Source organism: Rhyacophila brunnea, unplaced genomic scaffold (genome assembly GCF_057557595.1).
Source record: "Rhyacophila brunnea isolate RB1 unplaced genomic scaffold, BYU_Rbru_1.0 scaffold_12, whole genome shotgun sequence".
NCBI lineage: Eukaryota > Metazoa > Arthropoda > Insecta > Trichoptera > Rhyacophilidae > Rhyacophila > Rhyacophila brunnea.
This window is the reverse complement of record NW_028232774.1, coordinates 13,469,954-13,492,479: the sequence shown is the minus strand read 5'-3', so window position 1 is coordinate 13,492,479 and position 22,526 is coordinate 13,469,954. Positions and strand designations below refer to the sequence as shown.

The following is a 22,526-nucleotide window of genomic DNA, read 5'->3' as shown; positions in this document are numbered from 1 at the left end:
ATTTACTCTATTTATTAAAGGGAACATAGAAATAAGGGAAGTGGGTTACCTTCTGGGTGTAGCTGTATTATTCTTGCTTAACAAATTTAAAAAATTTGTTTTTTTATGAAACAATGTTCTGCATATATAATTATTTGCCATAACATTATTGAAATAACTTCTAAGATAGATGTGCATAACACAATATAGAAATTACAGTTACAATATGAACACTGATGAGATCTCTGAAGACAACATATTCTAGATCTACTGTGTGAACGTTAGAAGCCAATGACTAACCATGATGTGGCATGGACTGCATGGGGTGCGGCTGCATACCGGGCGGCAGATGAGGAGTGGGCGTTGCGAGCGGTGGTGCATGCGCGCCCATGTTCGCAGCATCAGGCGGAGCGCCATGCCCGTGGGGAGGATGCTGGGGAGGCGGAGCGATAGGTGCACTCACAGCGATCGGTTCTTCCTCCATCTTATCATCGTCGTCTTCCAAATTCGAGGTCTTCTCGGTTTCTTCTTTAATTGGTTTGTTGGGATCAATTTTGTCATCAGTTTTCTCTTTTTCTTTCGCATCGTCATGTCGGGGCTCCGGTTCAGTATCCATCTTCTCCTGTAAGCTGGGTTTCATCGCTTGAGGTTCAGATTGTACTTCCTCGGCGTGTTTCTGTATCTCCGTTTGTTCATCATGATTTTCTTCCGTTTTGGGCACAATGTCAGATTTTAAATTTTCAACACTTTCGACTGCACGTTGTCTTTCCTTCGTTTCATCTTCTTCTTTCGGTTTCACAATATCTTCTTGCTTATCGACAGACTCACGGCTGGGTGCGATCGCCTGAGGCTTTTCGGCAGCATTAGTTTCGTCCAATTCTTTCTTGACCGGCTGACCTTCTTGCTCCATTGGCTGAATAAAAACATGAAAATGTCAAAAAATGATATCGTTAAAATATTACAAAGCGAATTCAAGAGCCATAGGAGATGTCCACATACATAATATTACATATCCGCATTTTTAGGAATCATATAAATTTTATAACTACACTGTCTTGTCATGTCGTCTTTATAACTTTATCAAACCTGGTGATTGCAGGTTTTACCCCTGAAGAAATTAAATAATTTACATATTTCATTAATCTAATAATAATCTAATCAATTTTATTGATATCTCCCAGAATCAATATAAAATTATGTTTAAAATTCATTTGATCAGCCTTTTTCGATGAATTGAATTTTATTGGATAACATGTAGCTATATCATTATTTGAAATAACTCATTAGTTTCTATATCAAAATAATTATTCATAAAAGATATTTTCAATAAAACTGGCAATACCTTGAACAAGCGAGCAATAGCTGTATACACTCATGTCCGGAAACTTGTACGTATGCAGTTCGCCGTATTACACTTCACCGTAAAATGTTTTATCGGAAATATATGGCAGTATATTAAAGACCTTTTTGGGTCGTATGGTACTGACATATAATGCATGTCTAAATAAAACACGGTTTTTGTCGGTTTACACTTTACAGGAAGCCAGCAGCAACCAAATGTTGAAAATAGCCAATATAGTGGATTATTTGTTAGGTTAGGTTTTCATTCTTGAATTCATGAATTTTGCCAAAATCAGCAACGAAAATCGAATTAATGTTCATATTCAATCTAATAAAATTGGAGACCGTATAGTATACGGTCTTTCTTTCTGATAGAAAAGAAAGCTCACGGTGAAATGTTTTACGTACAATTTACACGTAACTGTATACACTAGCTCTTTCCGATGCAGAATATTTTATATTAGCTCAATGGAATACTATATGAAATTCATTAAAATCTTTCAACAGATAACATAGCTTTCAAATAAATAAAATAATAATTATATATGATGTAATGTCGAAAGACAAGCTAATAGAATTAAAGTTATGGGTGTATGTATATTATAATAATATGTATTGTGTATTTATAAATAAATCAATGGTCGGGTGAAACTGAGATTATAAATATACAAGTACATAGATATATTTGGTTTGTGTCAATTGAATATATTTAATGATTTGTAATTAATATGTTATACAAAATAGACAGTGTAAAAAAAATATTAGAAGCAAATAATTACAAATTATAGCAAAAGAATTCACTGTAATAATCGGCCTGCTAAACGGGAAAAAAAATATAACGTACATAATAATTATAATATTGTGTAAGCCTTAAAGTGATAAAAAGCGTATGAGTGTATCAGGTTGAAGGACTGAGAACTTTGGTCAGATATATTGTGATTGTGTCTGCGTTGCACGGAAAAATTAAAATAATCATTAGGGGGGGCGGGAATGGGTCTAAGTAAAGTTATTTCAGTTGTCCTTTACCTGGATGTAGTGAAGCACGAGCATCTGCTATGGGTGCGAGATGCACGCGTGAGAAACACAAAACAAATTGCACAATCACAATACAAGAACAAACAAAGACTAAAAAAAGGCAAATTGGCTCTTGAAAAATGGACATGGGACGTTTGGCATGATTCAGATTGTTTTACATACAACGAAACCTCATAGTGATGTCAGTATTGTCTAAATTTTTAACAATTACACCTGCACTACATTTTACTAATAAAACAAACAATTACTATTCCGTTTACTTACGACTATCTTTTTGTTTAATTGGATGATTGATTCAACAAAATATGTTCATGGACTGTAAATGAACACAATCATTCTAGTTGTTGTATTAAAGAGTGGCTGTTTATCAACCTTTTGTAATATAGAAAACTTTAAACTGCGATAAATATAATCGACAATATCATCGATGTTTAATTTCACTATACTACCCCAGAGATAAAGTGTCATTTCTGACAAATTTGGTTTATTGAGTTTTTACATAATATTTTAAATTGTCTAGTTCTAACAAATGAGTCTCTTAGTCGCAAACCCGCTCTGGGTGACTTTTCAATAAAATTACATTTGAATGTATGTACGTGCTATGTCGATAGGTCTACTAGCATATCGGCATGGGAGTTTTAAATTCGGCCTGTTACGTCAAAAAATTTAAATGAAAATTGACTTGAGTCGCCAAATCTGCTCTGATAGATGACAGTTTACTTAATCCGCTCTACATAGCCGACCAATCAGACGTCACAATTCAAACCATGATTTTTAGCATACATTTAAACCCCTATACAAACGCCACCACTACTCACATCAACATCATCATAGATGCACAAAACAGTTTTTCATGATTTACTCGAAACTCAAAAAAACCTTCAAAGCGGGTTTAGCGACTAAGCGACTCAAATGGTACATAATAAAATACATAATAGTAATATGCACAAATTCCTACACCTTACTGCTATTAATTGCTGGCACAGCATTCAAGGTGACAGAACATCATGGTAAATTTGAAATTCAGCAAATCAATATTTTTTATTAGACCGATTTTGACATAGACTAAAAAAACATTTTATAAAATATTTGGGAACCATTAAAAATCCACCAACTATCGTTACTACAGGGCACGATTTTTTTAAATAACAGCAGTTGTCCCACAATTTTTAAATAATTTGTAATGGATTTAAATGACAGAATGATTTACTTTTTATTATTTATGACTACTTAGATCAGAGGTCGGCACCATGCCCACAATTCATACCTATTTATGAAATGTGAGGTGAAATAGAGTATTTTTAATAAAATTGTCCTATATGGTGTGTCACAATTATACACGTCGGTCCTTTTCTAACGCATGTTACAGTATTGCATAAGTCAATGAAGGAATAAGACAGAGATACGTATCGATGAAGAAATTTTCAAAGTCGAGTGTGAACATATGACGCATAACAGATAAGGCGGGGTAAGAAAAAAAGTAATCAAACCACAAAATTTATTTGTGTCTATCAATAAAATATATTAAACTGCAAAATTCTGAAAGTAAAAAATTTAATTTGTCTGAACAAAAATTTATGTCAACAGCACTGGATCCGAGAGTATAGGTGTGGAAAACGTAACTTTTTCTGTCAAAAAAGCGAAATCATCTTATTTAAAACATACTCGCAAGTATTTGATATTCAATATACGTATTTGTTGTACCATAAAACTAAAAGCCGGCTGACACGAACATGTTCAACTCGAAATTTGACGTAAATGAAAAATATTTGTCAAAATAATAGCTTATAATTAAGATTTAATATATAATTTTATTACAATTGTAATTCTGACTACCAACATTTGGCGCAGAGGTGCGGAAGAAGTTTCCCAAGCTGGTCCAACTGGTAAGAAATAACTTCACATCGATTCAATATCTATTCACCATACAATCGACTCAAAATATATTTTGAAGTGAATTAAATATGTGTAGCGAAAAATTAAACAGTATATTATACTTGATACTCCTATATTAAAATTTGATACAACTGGTTCTATAACCATCGCTGTGCTTGATCGCACTTTGGTATATAAAGAGATTGTACACAATCTATTTTTGAATCAAAATCATTGTCCACCTTGTCTTTTAAGGTGGTGCAATTAATCAACTACAAAAACTGTCAGACGTACATACGGCAATATACCATATTTTGCTACCGTCTTTAAGTAGAGGTTCACAGATCCCTGTATAGTGAACAACCTTCTACAATACTGACACACTTTGCATTCACCTCAGGAACATCATTGATGTTTTCTTCAACAAATAGTGCACAAGAATTAAGAATGTAGTAATCTTTAATGAAAGCACAACATTGCGGGTGGGTTCATTTCCCACCCAGTATAAATATTTTGTAAAAATCGTATGTTTCTATATAAAATTAATAATATATAAAACAGTAGTTGACTTGTTTACACGAAATTTTCAATCTAGAAAAGAACATAGGTAAGTAACAATGCTGCTAATACTTTTAGTTTTTATACTGCGTACTCTTGACTTTAGTTAGGTACTAATAAAAATAATGTACGGCAACTAAAAAAGCTGCAGCGGTAGCTCATTGAAGATTAAATTTGATGAAACAACTTTACGAGCTCAAATAGTTATGCTAATCTAGAAATTGCCCACAGAATTTTCAGTAAACAAAATCATTCCATTTGCAAGTGTTTAGTGGAGAGGGAAACACTGAAGTTGACAGTATTAGATGATTAGTGAGCTATCGAAACACAAACTTCTTTTAGATTCAATTAAAATTGTCATTATTCACATTTATAGAATCACGTTAATATGATTGTAATTACTTATTCCGTGTGATTCCTTTATAATGTTTTATTTCTGAGGAACATAATAGTATTTAATTATAATAGATAGGTATACTAAAATAATTATTACAAGTATACGAAATACCGTAATTAAACATCATAAAATAGTTACCAAACAAATATGTATTTATTAGTTATTACATTTTTTTTGTATATCGTCGCCACGCATATTCATTTTTTATGAGTAAGATATAAAATTTAAGGTAGGCTAAGAACAATAGAAGTATTGTGTATTGAAATAGGCCAAATAGGGTAACCCCCCAGTGCAAAAATATATTGTTTGTGAGCAGTTCTGTTAAAAGTTAATTTCAGTTTATTTATAACGCATGTTACATAATCGGTATGCACTAATCCAGTGTTTCCCAACGTGGGGCGTACGCCCCACCGGGGGGCAATGTGCAAATCATTAAATATTTGGTACATTTTTTTCGTTAAAAAATGCATTTTCGAAAATATTTTTTTTATATTGCAACCATGACTTTTCGCGAAAATTACTGTTGCCATTCCCATCATAATATTTAGTTGAATGCGGCGCTCTAGCGCTATAAATCATATGTTACTGAAAAAAATCACAAACTGTGGAGATTTAAGATTAAAATTGACCAAATTAGTCCTCACATAAAAACTCTTTGCAGCTCACATCAAGCATAAGGATCGCACTAATTTTTTTCCGAGTTGTACATCTAATATAATATTTATTATACATAGGTAGGTACTTACTTACGAAAGTAAAATTGTAAATAGTATTTATTGCCTATGTGCATTTTTTTATTTTAAGCAATTCATTTTTTTTCAGAACTTATTAGTTAACTATGAAATTTTGATAGGGGGAGCATGGAGATTTTTCGTATTTCTGCATTGAACGCGAAAACAATATAATATGTTTAAAATGTACATTAACAGTTTTTTTAGGCTTTTAGGGAGTGCGTCCTAATAAATCATTACACAAAAAGGCACCCGAAATAGGATCAAATTTACGCATAGGCACAACAAACATTCCAGTACAATTTGAAACTTTAGGTTAGGTTAAATTGTATTGGTCTTAGTTAAGTGCATTTTTAAGAAGTAATGGCAGTGAATGAAATAGGTGTGGGGTTAGAGTGCTTAGACTCTTGTTAGATTGTTCGAAAAATCGGGATCGCAATTATGTAAGTAAGATATTATTGTGTCATGTTGTTTAATTTCGTGTGGTCACCAGTGTGATTATTATTTCCTGTATAGATTGCTCTGTTTGAAGACGGAGCGTTAAAAATACTCTCTTCTATACTTTAGAAGTCGAAATCTTGGACATGTTGCCGACCCTTGACTTAGATAAATGTCTTAAACACTATTTATTATTGAAAGTGTGCATGTTATTTATCCTGAACTGAAACAATTGGAAAAATTGATTTACAAATAAAGAAATGACTACAGTAACAATGGCATGATTTCGTTATCCACTTGTACTAAAAGTGTTTCTGCAAGTAGGACACTTTACCTCTGGGGTCCCAAAAAAAAAAATGTCAATACCACTTTACGTAATATCATTAATCCTTATTATTACTTTTTGGGATGGTGGTTGGTCATGAATTTATTTCATCATCCAAAAGCAATGCTGATGATTAATCACTATTCTCAATCATACAAGTTCTTAAAACAGTCTGATATTACAGAAAAAAAAATTAAAACCAAAATATGCAATGGGAAATTGGTAACACTTCAAATATTCACATGGGGTATTAATTGATTTCACTACAATGGCTATACTCATAAAATAACACCAAAAACACACAATACTCCACTAGAAACATTCATTTAAAATTCAACAGACCGATACCGTCTCGCAAATTTCTGTTGCAAGAAATATACTTAGGGTCCTATGCATCGTCAGTCGATTTTTGGGCAGGTGTAAAATAAATATAGCGCCATTTACTCATTTTCAATAAAGCAAAATTGTATTGACCACTGATTATCTATGCAAATACGAAAGACTAGCAGTATTAAAAATGTGTTATTAGTGAAACTAGGTGGTTAGATATTTTTTGTAGAAATTCGAAATGTCCAAATGTTAAGAACACTCTATCCATGGTTTGTGCATTTATTCAAAAATACCACTGATTTGGCAACTATTAATTTGCATTTATTCAATTTATCTTGTGCAGTTTTCATACTTTTATCATTAAATGTCAATTAAAACATATTTCTTAAATTTACAGAAAATCAGGAATTTTTAAAAGGCAACACTTTCAATCGCCAAAAGCATGTCATTTATTATTTTGTTAAATTGTCAACTATGCAGAAAACTCATGATTATTTAGTTTTACATAAATCTACATTGTTGCGTTTTATCATTGGCCGATAACATTATCTTAAGTTGATAATGTTGAATTTTAAATGAGGGTTACCAAGAGAGATACACACACAGAGCGTACTGTGGCGAATTCTCACCTCATCAGTGGTCCCCGGCGTTTGCGATTGGTCGGGCGTTGTGGGTGCGTTAGGCAGGGGGGCAGAGGGTGAGGCGGGAGGGGGCGCGGACGCCGTGGACAAAGGGAGGGTCGGCCCGCCGCGCCTTAACACTTCCATCTGTCGTTCCACCAAACGAGCGAAGGCCTCTTCATCTACTGCAGGTTTGCAGTGCTGGAAACACGAAACATACATTAATAACCTCTATTTAAATGCAGATAAATAAATACTGCCACAAACAAAGACTAGGACACTTAGGAGCTTATCATCCATGGGCTCCGGGTTCGATCCTAATGAGATCACAATAGATCTACATGTTGTTTTTTCAAAGCCTGGGTTCCACTGTAGGGTGAAAAAGAAATATGTCTAGTGTCTCTGGAAAATAATGAAATAGTTCCTCGTCATTGTCATTCCTAGTTTAACTGATTACAGGGAAACGAGGTAGGATGTATTCAAGTTCCATACTGCCTAATTCACAATGCATGAGTTGACAAATTCAATACAGTTGAGAAAGTATATACAAGAGTGATTATTGTTACCTTTTTCAGTTCCTCTTGGAAAACATCACTGGTTTCTTGGAAGCGTCTCTTCTTTGCTTCGAACTTTTCTTCGATCTGCTGGAGTTCTGTTTCAAGTTTCCTCTGATGCATCGTCAGTGATTGCACCTGACGCTTCAATACCTGAAACCCAATCATACATATTTCAAAACAATTTGTGACACGCATTTAAGCGTATACGGCAAAGCCTGAATAAAATTGGTATGTGAATGCGACAGGTTTTCAGAAGCGCTTACTGACAAAGATATGAGTTAGAGTAGGATGGAATACCCTGCCGTGAAGCCAATTTTTAGGCTTATAGGTAACAGACAAATAGTGCAGTGTATTTTGCTTAAATATTTTACTATACATTACAAAAATTTGTGCATGTTATATGGCCAGAAAATAAATATTATGTTCTTTATACACTCTTTATATCTCTGAGGTTTAAGACGATTCTTTGTGACGGTTCACCATCAGAGAAGGTCTTTCAAAAATAAATTGTCCAATAGGTAGGTATCAGTTAATTTTAATCATGCTTGGAAGATACATGTTTTTGCCAAGATGGTGAACAAACGAGAGCAATCCCTTTTACGAGTGTAATCCAATGCTAGTTACATATTATGAGACCGACGGTACAAAAAAAAATATTTAGTTTTACACACATTTTAATGAATTTGAATTGAATAAAGACCCACCTGCATCCTGGCGGTGGTAACAACAGATCTTACATCAGGTACAACACTATCGGAAAATATTTCATTGATAAGACGATGGTTTCTGAGGTACCGAGCATAAGCAATATGCTTTTGAGATAACCCATCATCCTGATCTGCAATTTGAGAAAAAAATCAAGAATTAGATAAATAAAATAAAATCCTCCTAAATTTCTGAAAATCTATTAGGCATATTTTAAGTTTGCGAGATTGAAAAATTTTGATGCTAACCATCGTAATTAAATTTCATCCAATATTCAATTACCTTTCCTTAAGATGCCATATCCATTACAAGGTGGCAATCATACTGATGATGACGGACCAACAAACCCTTATATGAAATCATCATTTCGAAAATGAATGCGTTAGGTTTGTTCCTGTATTGTTGTGGACAGTTTGCTGATACTGAGCACATGCGTATTTCTGGATTGAATTCTGTCCCCACAAGTCAAACGCAGACCGAACCAAATCAAAATTATGTGATGATCAAAGATCGACTGATGCTCGGTTTGAACTACTTATGGTGAACTGTCAGTGCTATTATTTAAAATCAACACTTTAAGATATTTATAATAAAAGGCTGTGGCCGTCATCAGATTCCTGTGACCCAGATCTCAATTATAATATTATTGATTAATATTCATTTTCACGTAGGATCAGCCAGTATGCAAGCCGTCCGACATGTCCATGCAGAGGGGAAATACAGGATGCCAACCACATCCTCTGGGAATGTCTGAGTATGTGCTCCGAACGAGACGAAATGCTCAAGTCGGTCCAACCAGCTGTTGGGCCCATCAGCCCGTCCGACTTGGTTGCTACTAAGGCCAATTATCTTGCTTTTAAAAAATTTGCGGCGTCCTACTGCGGGCGTGAAGATCTCTTCACATAATTTTTGCTGTCCGTATGATTAGCTTCATTTTCTTTGTTGTATACACAACGTAACTTCATTTTCTTTTCGTAATTTCCATGTGCTTTTCTCTTCCTGGCACTTTGCATTAAAATAAACTCATGAAACTCAGTCAGAGCTCACTTTGAGTGTAGGAACCTAAGTTTTTGGCATCTTCTCCCAGGACACTCCCAGTCCAATTGTTTCAGATGCTTCACATCACCAATTGTAGGGTCCCGCGATACGCTCGATTAAGATCGAGTGTGGTGAGGGGCGGGTTTCGGTGGAGGGTGCTTAACGTCAATGTATCGTAAACTCAACGAAATAACTGACCTCAATAATTATAATATTATTTCTTATTCATTTCAACGATAGTCAGCGAAACATCCAATTAGCGCACACTCAATAAAATAGCTGATCCGCAATTTATTGAGTAGTCATCCCAACATATTATTCCATAGTGTGTCGGTCGGTCAATAAATAGGGGATCCTAATTGATTGGACATGACTCGACTACCTCATGGAATAACACACCAACTCGAAATAGTGTGTTTTATGTTTTTTGAGTTATTGTTGCATAGAAAAAAATTCCACACCAGCCAATTTTTTTTTGGATTTTTTTCTCGAAAAACAGCCAAAATATTAAAATAATACTCGTAAGTAGAGTTATGATTATATAACATTTTTTGTAATATCTTAAATAACATGGAACAATAATCCACATGTAGTTGGTATCACAAGTTATTGTTATTATTTTTTAAGATATAAATTATAATTTAAATAATATTTGCATAAAATAAACGGATTTCGCTACACATTTTTTGATTGGTTTTTTTGCTCTCCTGAAAAGTTGATAATTTAGAGTTAGTGTGTTATTCCATGAGGTAGTCGATTATTGTCACTATAATAACTTACCGGTCTGTTAGTATTTCAATCTCTGTATTGCTTCGCTCAGCATTTCATCTACCGAGTCTCGGACCTCGGAACAGTATCATAAGTATTGTAACATACTCTTGTAATGACTTGTTTATGCTGCAAATAAAACTCGCTCCTCTATTCATCGGAGCAACTACTAAATCTCGACTTCTCATCTCTCCTCCTGACGACTCTCCATCTCTCCATCTGGTCCTCCTACAGCGGTCTCTAATCATCTATAAATTGTGTTCTAGGTAGTATTTTCCAAACTGATTTGAATCCGTGCTAAACTCAGAAAAATACTGAACTGATTCGAACTAGTATGAGATTTGCTTGTGAAAACAAACCTGTTATAAAGCTATGATAAGGTGGACATTTGTAACTAGCGCTAAAAACTTAGTCAGTTAACAGTTTGATTGATACCTTCTTCATCTTCAGCGGGCTGAATATCGATCCTCCTGTCTTGATGCTGGTTCTGTTGAGCCTGCTGTGCCTTCGCTCCGCCCCCTGACCGTCCTCCGCCCCCGCCTCCTCCGCCGCTACTCGCCTCCTCTCTCTCTTCCAATCCTCCGACCACTGGCGGTTATTGAATTGTCAGCCGAAACGGAGGAAGGAAATTTGTGTGTGTTATGGGGTGTGATAAATTAATGATTGATTATTTTTAATGTGTTTTTATAGTGCATTTTAGTTGCAAATAGGTAAGTAGATATAGATTAAAATCACCGTGATTTGTTATAAGAGATTTGGGTAATAATATTATATAAATCGATTGGAAAGATCAATTCAATATATTGAAATATATAAAATGTGTAGATGTTAATTAACAGGATTGCATTTGTGTAAGTTTGGTGTTGTTATTATAGGAGAAGATGATCGATGATCCGGGTAGTAGGAAAAAAATAAAAAAAATCATTAGAAAATGCAATGAAAAATAAAATATAAATTTATGATAATGATTTCTATCTAGGTACCCCACAACCAGAGAGCAAATAAATGACAAAATGAATTACAAAACTAAATAAACAGTGAGATAAAATAGATGGGAGCGTTTAATTAACGATTCCATACGATAAATTTTAATTGCAAAATGATGATTATAAATTATCATTGCTAAGATTTAATTAAGAAACTTATAAAATGAATACATTAATAATAATAATATACAATTTATAAAACTAGCTCTCATGATAACACATAATACCTACTGTAAATGGTAACCATTCTCATCAGATTACTAAATTACACTAATTAATATACAGTAAAACATAGATAATCCAGAGTAATTGGAGATGTACGTGGAACACAAAAATAATTTGTGTGGTTTTAAAAAGGTACAATTCTCGAGTGCATGGAAAAATATGAGATAAATTTGAACACTTGTTAATTATTGTCACGTAAATGAAACGCGCATTCAATATTGGTGATATTCGAGGACATTCAGCGGGCTACGTATTTTTCTTGTTTTATGGGCTGACCGTCATTAAGTCGTAAACCATACAGTTTTCGCATTTCTATTTTATTAACCTGTTCTGTGGGAATGAAGATAATCTGGACAACAATAAAACTGATTATCGAAAAAATAATTCTTTTTTACATCAGAAATAATAAACTCTTCTTCAAACCATTATTGAAAAATTTCACGATTCATCTCAGCCTTTCTTTAATCATTGTACAAAATTGATGATCATAATCAAATCCGGATAATCAAGGTTTTACTGTACTGCAATAATCTTTGACAAAGAATTATTCGCGCTATGGTGTGATTGACTGTCATCGTTATTTGTCTTTGTTTTATATTGCAAAGTAAACTGAAATTAAAATAAGTACTGGTCAAATCGTGGATTAAATATAAACAATTATTGCATATATTTGTATTATAAAAATTTTCAACAGCAAAGAAATAATTGAATCAAAATTTTCATTTCTTAACGTGACACATCACAGTAAGAGATTGATTTTATTGAATTATTAATGAAAACGTCACACTAAAGTTGGTGAGTTAATTGTTATAATTTGTCAACAAAATGACACATAACATAAAATACAATCACGACAATTCGAAGCCACAATGTCCATTTCATAAATTAATTTGTCAAGATATAAGGACTAGTGGATGCAATTGATGTTTGTTACAATTTGAGGAACAAAGAAATAATAGTCTCATAGAAATCGTGGCTTATGAATTGCGATAGATTAAAAATGGTTATTATTAATCAAATGTATATACGAGAAATAATACACAACCATGAACATATAAGCTGGCATGCATGGAATTGGATGGAATAAGCAAAAAATATACAATTCAACAAATTACCCTTTCACAAAATGCACTAATAAAACATATATGTATGTACTATTCGATTGCATAAAAAATGTACCCCTAAAATTTGTTAAAAATAAGCGATAACCTTTCTTTTCTTAGTAACTAAACAAAAAAAAACTTTTTCAATATTGAAGTAAACATAATAATTTGTTTATGTATTTTTGATGTCATTCTATAAAAATGTAGGATACACAAAGATGTTGAATCTTCCAGATGGAGCCTTCTGTAGTTTTATTTCCATCATTTTCATAATGTTTTTTTTTTCGACCATGTCCGATCCTAATAGGATCATATGGGCCTCCACAGAGTAGAGGTTTGTATTGACAGATTTTGTTTTTTATGAGAAATGGATGTCAGCCACTTGCTCAACCTATTAGGTCCTTACCCTGACACACACAAATTGAAAAACAATATGTGTACTTGCCAGACCCAGGATTCGAATTTGGGACCCACGGCGTTATAGTCCAACACTTGAGCCGCGCGGCCACCGTGGGTGTAAGCCAGAATTAAAGATCCTTTACCATTTATTTGACAGACTCCTAAAAACTAGCAGGTAGAAAAGATGTCACACATCCCATAGAAAAAGGTCATTACTTAGTGATATTATGATCATACCAAAGTTCAATTCGATATAAATAAAAAGGATCTTGTGTAAAACATCCTTCTATTTTCAAAAAAACTGCATTTCGTTGTTTCCATTGCGAAATTGTATATCTGCAAAATCTCAAGTTTTCAGGGTAGCATAAAAACAGTTTAAAAATGTATGGCACTGAATCAATTCAAAAAAGGTTTTCATATTTTCAACGAAAATGCAATTTTTGTAAATTGTGTTATTTTGCATGTGTGTAAAGGCGAATTTTGCAGTTTTAATTATACAAAAATGTCAACGCATATTGTGCAGATTATACAATTTTGCAATGAAAACAACGATTTATTAAATTACATTAAAATACATTAAAACTGTCTATTTATTGAAATATTATTTATATCACGAAAAATATTAAAAAAAAAATACTAAGATGAATGTCCATCAATGCACATCGTAGGTCATTGTGATCCAGTGCGTAAGGCGCTGGATTTTTATCCGAGGCCTCTGTATATGATTCCCAGTGAGGTTACAACATATTTATGTGATTTTCTCAAAGTCTGGGTGTTTGTGATTGTTTTACTTCTATTTACTAACACTACTGTTTCACTGCACTACTGTCATAGAGCCTCGTGGCCTATTGTAATGTTAAAAAAAATATTTTAAATCTTTAAATTAAAAAATAATTCTCCATATTAGATACATATTTGATGATTTAAAACACTCTCTCACTAGATGGCTCTGAGCACTTCACCTGTTCATAATGATACTTTTCTATGGGATGTGCGATGTAAGACATATTTTGCCATATTCTGTTCTCAATATAATTGGTGTTTTAAATGAATTAAAATCGAGTAACACTGTTTATGCAATAAAAACTAATGATGGAGTAAATAATAAAAAGATGTGAATACTGAGTTATTAATAAGAAGCAGGGCGGGCTGGAGGGGCGCGCGCAACACTTACGCTTACCAGCTGCTTTGTTCTTGGCGGCGATGTACGCCAGATACGCCGGAGAATTGTGATAAGCCTTCAGGCTCTTCTCATAATCCAGCTGGAAAACGTAACGCACGGGGTCACGCAAGGGTGTCGTGTTCACAGTTGTACATGAGTGTTTAGTGACTTGTCTGCGCACACGCAGTGGGATTGTGCGGTGGATTGTGATTGGTGAATCGATATATAGCTATGTTTTATTGTGTTCCACTTCTATTTCTAGCATTAAGGTTTTATACAATTAAATATAAAAAAAATTCATCAAAATGAGCCAGCGAAAATACCATAACAAGTCAACCGTTTGCCGTTCTATGGTTACGTTGTCGACCATTTTAAATAGTAGAAGTAACGTCTATTGCATAAATAAACTAAACAGCGCCATATCACTCCTAGGCCTGTTTTGCATATAAGATTTTAGAAGACATGCATCATACCACTTCCGTTGACTAATGAATCTAAACTTTATTACAGTAATTAATAAATAAATTTATTAAAACCATATTGATATATTTTACTAAGGTCAATAGTTAATTGGAATTTCCACAATTGATATTAAAAAGCAAAACATATTTTGATAAAGTAAAATGATTTTTTTTACAAAACACTTGTCTCAACTGGAAAAAAGGTGGACACACATTAAAACATGGATTAAAAACACGTGCTGTTGAGTGTGAAACCAATCTCAATCCTTGCATGCCTGCGGTATGACTTTCAAATGTAACACAGAAGGATTACATGTATCGTTACAAGAAACATTAAATTTAATGTGTCAATATTAAAATTAGAGCACTTCATTAATTGAAATTCATACACACAGCATTGAAATATAATTATATATGTACAGGACTTATAATATTATACTAAATTATCACTATGTTTATTTGTGTCACATATTATAAGATATATGTAATTATTTGTAATATTCCTCAATTTATTTCACGAGCATCCACATGAAAGACACAGTTGATTATTTTTGTAGCATGGTAACTCTCGATAAATTCAGAATGATTACTGGTGTTAATAAAGAAACTATATTTTGTATTCTGTATTGATGTAAACCTACAGTGGAATAAAAGCAATGGTGTTCATAAATAATGACCCAGAGGATTTGTCCAAGCAAGGAGAGGTTCATATTAGCATTGGGAATATCATCGTCCTACCGGCAAACCCTGAGACCAATCTATTGGCAGTCTTATGCAAAAACACTGCTCTATGATTGCGTCACTCGACAAGTCTCGAAAATCAAATAAAAAGTACACATGGATTATAAAAAGAATTTTGTCTGTTGGCAACATCAGGATTGCAATGAGAAAGCAGTGTAACTATTAAAACTGTCAACAGATGCCTCCGCTAGTGACCGCAATGTGGCCGTGCTGTGCTAGTACCTCTGTTCTTGAACGCCATCCACTGTATATAGGCTGGAGTAGCGTGGTAAGCCTTCATCAACTCAGTATACTGAGCCTAAGATACAAAATGTTTTCAGTCATATTGTTTCACTATTTCATATAATCATATCAGGTTAGATTCTGAAATGCTGATCAGTTTTGACTATCAACTAAATTTGAAAAAACACAACGATATGTTGAATTTGTTTGCCTGTTTTTAAATGTAAAAAATATTTTAACACTTTACCTAACGCTATCGCGAATCTAGGCTATAGTAGCCAAGCGTTACGAATTGTACACGTCACATTCGCGTGGTTAGACACGTGCCACTTTGCCATACAAAGTAAATTTAATATGCAATACTTTTGTATTGCGTTAAATTCTATTGACCACTGAGAGAAATGTCAAAACGGGACAGAATGTATATTCTAGCCATATGCTATACTAACTTGGAATTGAGTATAGTATGGACTAGGGAATCCAATCCCGAGCCAAAATTCTGATCCCGGGATTTCGGGATTACAATTTGACAATCCCGGGATCCCGGGACTGGTCCCGGGATTGGCATTTTTTCAATTGTTAATATAAATTTTTATATTTACAAATAACATTGATAAAATCGGTCAAAAATAAATCTAGTATAATTTATACTATTTAAGACATTTATTGTTTACGTTCAATCTTGGAAATACACAAGTTTAATGGAGTAAATAATATTGTAATATGAATAATAATGTAAATTTAATAGGAGATTGCTGTTTCTGATAGTAAAGACTTAATGAATGGATTAGCGAGATTTATAATAGTAAAGCAAATAATCATGGCGTACTTATGGCCTTTCCGCTTCATAAAGTTAATTAGTCAGCCAAATATGAAACTGCCGTAAAACGTATGATATCATGGTGGAATTACTTCGTTAAAAGTGTGAAGCATTGTTTTTTTCCAATCTTTCTCATTTTTAATAATTTATGTGAAAAAATAAAATGAATCGGCTATCTACACATGGGTATAAATCAAACTTCATTCAAACTCAGTTTATTTCAAATGTAGTTATTTTTTATTAAAAGCATTTTTTCTGTTATATTTTCACTTTTATTATATTTTCCATAAAAATTGATAAAAACTTCAATCCCGAAATCCCGGGATTATGTTTATCAATCCCGGGATTCATAGGTATCGAAAATAGCTCGGGATCCCGGAATTCGGGATCCCGGGATTGGAATCCCTAGTATGGACGTATTGTACAATAGATTTTGATAGAAATATATCGGCATATTAAAAAGATAATATATTATTTTTAATGTTAAGGTTGAAATTTACTGATTTTTTATCAAACATTGGCATTCCTACTTTGCATAGGTAGAATCTTGTAAGATTCTTCTAGCAGTGCAGGCGACTCACTCGGGTGTTGGTATCGTTATTTTAAAATGACACTAACACCAAGTTACAAAGTGATTTCATTGTGGCCACAATGCCAGAAGAATTTGTCCTTCCTCTACTTGCGGTGGGTAAAGTGTTAATAATACAAATATAGAAAGAACAAAAGCTTTATTACTATAATAACAATAATACTATTGTCCGGCAACTTCATCTTGGCTACGTGGCAAAACTGTGAACTACAATCCCCTTCAGTACGGCTAATCGAACTTCCGGTTTCAAATAAGGAACGCCCCCAAATTATTCATTACATTTTTGACACTCTAGTATTGGACGCATCTATCAATTTACGTAATTTAAAGCTTTTTATATTCAAAAGATATCTAAAACAATACGAAGTGATGTTCGAATTATTTTTAGTATACTTTTGATTTATTGAGAAAAAGAAAAAGAGTCACATTTAAAAGGCGAGCATATACAATACTTAAACAAGCCCATATCACGGGTGGCGGCCATGTCAGATGTGTCAAAATTCTGTGTTGTAATACTAGAAATATTTCCCCAAATACTGGAAATTATGTTTGTATATTATATAGTTTTGTGTATCGTAATCTGTTTTAATAATATTTTTAGACATATAATAATTAAGTATGAGCATTTAAGTACACTGGCAGTGTATCTAATAATAAATTAATAGTATAATATAATAGTAACAATTAAGAGGTGAAATTATTTGAAATAATTTTCCTATTGATACTTATCGAACAATAATTAGACTTATAAATTAATTACTTTCTGAGAATAGAATTGATATAAATTAATAACCTAATTTCGCGAGATTTGTTTTCTCAAAGACTGACAACACTGAGAAATATTCTATACGCGACAAGGGCGACTTCCTGTTGTCGCCTAAATAATGTTGTCGTACAGTAGTGTCGCCAATAAAATATAACATTTAAGACATATTATATACTGGTATCATCTATCTTCTTTTTGTTATTTTTTATTTCTTTTTGTGGAGGCCCATATTAAAAGATGTTTTGTTTTTATGAGAAATGGATGTAAACCACTTACTCAACTTATTTGGTCCATACTTTGGGACCAAACACACATTTAAAAACAACATGTGAAATTTTTCACCAGACCCGGGATTCGAACCCGGGACCCACGACACTACAGGCCGACATGTTATCCATTCGGCCACCGTGGGTGTTTTTATTACACATAATATACCCTTTTAATAATTATAAGTCAAGAAAATTTCTAATTCTATTCCTATGTAAGTATCAGTGTGTTTGAGCGCATATGTGACGATTGACTCATTACGATCAATTGCAAAAGATCAATGTTCACATGTTGTCGTAAGGGATCGACCATATATGATGTCAAAAATTATATAATATTAGGATAATATGTAATTAAAAAAAGATATATGTAGTTTACTATGTTAAAAGTCCCAAAAAATATATAACTTTGCAATCCATTAATTATTTTTTCAGCTTCACTTTCAGCTACTTAGGCTCCGTTTTTTAGAAAAGATTTTTTTTATCGTGTTTGCTGATAACATTAGTGAATTTCAAAAATCGAACAGCAAAGAAAGTCTAAAAAATACTTAATAATTAAGAACTGTTCTGTACCTTTTCAGCCTCGTATTCATCGACGAATTGTGTCTTATCCTGTTCGGGGAGGTCCCTCCACATACCGCCGATGATGCGACCGATCTCCCACAGTTTTAGCTCGGGGTTGGCTGCCTTCACGGAGTCCCACACCTTGCGAGAGTAGCGCATGTACGGCATCAGAGGCTTCTCCGGGGGTTTTGGCGGCTTTGGGGCATTCGCGGCTGACTGCACACCAAGTTAACAAACATGAATATTGAATTTAGTTTCTTACCTATCCAACAAGTTTCTGTGCATTCAAATATACTATCTAATCTAACTGTCCTATCTGAGGTGTTGGCAAATTTTTTAAAGAGCCAATTTTGAGAAGCATAATATTTTAGATTTTTCTCAAAAGCTATAAATATATTTTTGTTGATAACATTTCATTCCACCAAGAAATAACTGAAAAATAATATTAATATTAATTAAATATAACCAATTTTATATTGCTATAAAACATTTAAAAAAATAACTTGTACATATTTATTATTTCTGTACCTAAGAGACAGTATTGTAACACGATTTTGCAAATGAGTGAAATACAATAAAGTTTTTGTCCCTAAATTATCAAATCTTTCAGTCAATTAACTTTTTGAGTTTATTCATAATTGAAACTTAGAATTCCTAAAACCAAAAACCCATAGACGTCAAAAGACTGAAAAAGCTGAAATTGTATTTTCACAAAAGTGTTTGTTTTGGACGTTTATCAGGAACAGTTAAATTTGAAAAAGCAGAGTATATAGAATGAAGTGTTTGGGTACATTACACGTCCACTCACATTTGCAGATCCTTTGCCGACCTTCTGCGGCGTGAATCCGGGATGGGAGTGCGGCGTGGTGACGAAGGGGCTGCCCTTGTCCTCCTTGGAGCTTCCTCGTGACTCCTGCGATCCTCCCCCACCGCTGGCCCGCAGCCTTTCTGTTTGACGTTGCCAAGCAACCATTGGACCGTTTAGACCGCCTTCGTGTGCCAATTTTGCCAAAGTCGGTTCAAAACGGAACAGGACAGAAGGATGCGCAAGACAAGGACGGTGGATTAAGCAACGAATTTGCCATCATGGAGGGACAGGTGGCGGGAGAGAAACAAAAAACAGAACAGAAGAAAAGCAGCCAAATATGTTTCATAATATTATTTAAAATAATTTTCTAAAAGGGCAAATGCAGGTTTTTTTAAAGCAAGGCGTCGTCATTCAATTTACTATAATCTATTATGGTTTTAGAAAATATACCTATATAGATCAAGAAAATGCTTCAAGACGAAAGCAAGAAATACTTGCAATAGGAAGATAATAGTCATTAATTTGTGGTTTGATAAGGTATCATTATATTATTTCATATTCTAAATTTGTGATTATATTGAGATCCACGTCGCATACTATCACGTGGCGTCACACTAAGCTGCCGCTACGGGAAAAAAGTGTGCAATGTTGTTTTTCTTGGTGATAGAAATGTTATCAGACTGATGCTCCCATCCCGTAGCACATTTTGAACCTTTAAACAAGCATTGTCAGTTAGCTAACTCTGCCAAAATCACCAGAACAGCAATGAGGTCACCTCACGTTGTATTGCACTGCATGACACTTGCATGACTTAATGAACGTTTTTTATCATTTTGACTACACATTTTCGATTCAAGTCAAAATCGTATGTTTTTTGTTTTTACCGGTTGGCATTATGTACTTTCTATACAATGACATTATTAATGGACGACGCACTCAATACAGTAGCTAGCAAGTAAATTCGCATGTATAGGTAGGCGTCACGCAATTTCCAGTATGCGATATCACGCATCGGGAATTTATAGCAATATGACCTCTATTGTAATGGCGTTACAGCAGTGTTTCTAATGTTTGAGCAAACCCGTTCGAACCGAACCATTCGGCAGACCCAACAAAAAGCATCCGGAATTTATAGCAATATCACCTTTATTGTAATGGCGTTAGAACAGATTATGCCATTCGGCAGACCCGACAATAAAGTGAGTGTCATTTTTTTCCCCAGATGATTCGTCCATATTAATGTCATTGTTTCTATAAGAATGTTGTATATTATCTATGGTCTGCAGAACCCAAGTTCTGTTCAAAATATTATTTATGGATATAATATCGAAAGTAATTTTAACGTACGCACACGTTGAAACTGTTAAAATGAATTGAAATTAGCATGAATAATAATTCAAAATACTAATTCATTAGAGTTGGCCCTCTCCATCATTGAATTTACCGAGGTGGTGATCGTTCAAAATATTCTGCAAAGTGACAAAACCAAATTAAGACTAAATTTGTTGCCGTGGCAGTACGCGACATGCATCTCAATATAATCGCAATTTAATAAACCTTTTTTTTTATTTGTATATTGTATGTTCGCTATTCAAAATTATTGCACTATTGAATAACTACGTAAATATAATATCTAAGCTTAGGGCCTTATGCATAGTCATACTTATGTAAATACGTGAACTTGTGCATTACTTGAAACAGGAACATGTCTAAGTAACATTGTTAGAATACGACTATGCATAGGGCCCTTAGTAAAACTGTCAGAGCTTTCATACTATCATTAGAGATAACATGTTTGACAATATTAAAAGTTATGTCTTTTCATATTATGATCCCAATCCCCCTCTCAAAGCAACACAAATAAATATTTTTCTTCTTTATTTTTTTTCATTTTTTATGAACAAGCAGAATTCATAACTATTGATTGGATAAGTGGCTACATGAAAAAACAAAACTTATGCGATTCATCCAACGGTTCTACTACCAACCAACTATTAGTTAAGCAATACTGAAAATTATTGCAATTGTTCATTCAAAAAGCATCACTTGCACTTGACACTACATTATCAAGATTAATAATACAGCATACTGAAATATTTATAATCCTGGGATACCGGTATTTACCAATAACGATGTTATATGAATTTACGTCAATAAAAATTATATTGAAATTCATTCTAAACATTGTTAATTGATAATATTTTATTTATGACGTTTTATAAATAAATATGCATATGTTTTCTAATCACCTTAAGATCTATGAGATTTCAAATTTTTTCTGTATTTAAAGTAACTGTTTTTTTACATAAGTAAATAAATTAGTAAGCCTCAGAAATATACATATTATAATAGGAGATATAAACCAACCTGCATACAAAAAACACTATACAGTAAAATCCCGTTAATGCAAACGGAACGGAAATAATGTTACAAAATTGCAACAAAAAAAGTTTTTAAGTCATACATTTCGTATTTTTTTTACGATTTTTGGTCCCATTAATTCCGAATTAACTGAGTTTACTGTATCCTCATTGTTTTAATTTTTTTTTGCAGAATAATTATTATTAAATAAAATCTTTAAAATGGAAAGAATTCACGATGATCAACGAATTGTGGTGGTACAACTGTAATATGTTGAGTATGCAATAATGAATAGACCAAGCAAACAGACAACCGCTCGTATTACTGCCCTAATTTAAAATGCTGGATTGCTGGAT

General features: G+C 33.4%; 1 protein-coding gene across 4 annotated transcripts in view; it reads right to left on the bottom strand.

Moving 5' to 3' along the window:
• The window catches only part of LOC147077804 (uncharacterized), a 35,724-nt gene that overhangs the window by 4,546 nt on the left and 8,652 nt on the right, over positions 1-22,526 (bottom strand). The window contains exons 4-11 of one of the 4 annotated variants that reach the window (XM_085960798.1): positions 19,810-19,991; positions 19,011-19,217; positions 15,997-16,072; positions 11,133-11,285; positions 8,891-9,024; positions 8,196-8,336; positions 7,639-7,830; positions 280-892 (exon numbers count right to left, since the gene is read on the bottom strand). In XM_085960798.1, coding sequence (XP_085816924.1) covers positions 280-892; positions 7,639-7,830; positions 8,196-8,336; positions 8,891-9,024; positions 11,133-11,285; positions 15,997-16,072; positions 19,011-19,217; positions 19,810-19,991 — 1,698 coding nt within the window. Of the gene's footprint in view, positions 1-279; positions 893-7,638; positions 7,831-8,195; positions 8,337-8,890; positions 9,025-11,132; positions 11,286-14,590; positions 14,673-15,996; positions 16,073-19,010; positions 19,218-19,809; positions 19,992-22,526 lie in introns of all 4 variants that reach the window. The other 3 variants (XM_085960797.1, XM_085960800.1, XM_085960799.1) reach the window with 3 other exon arrangements.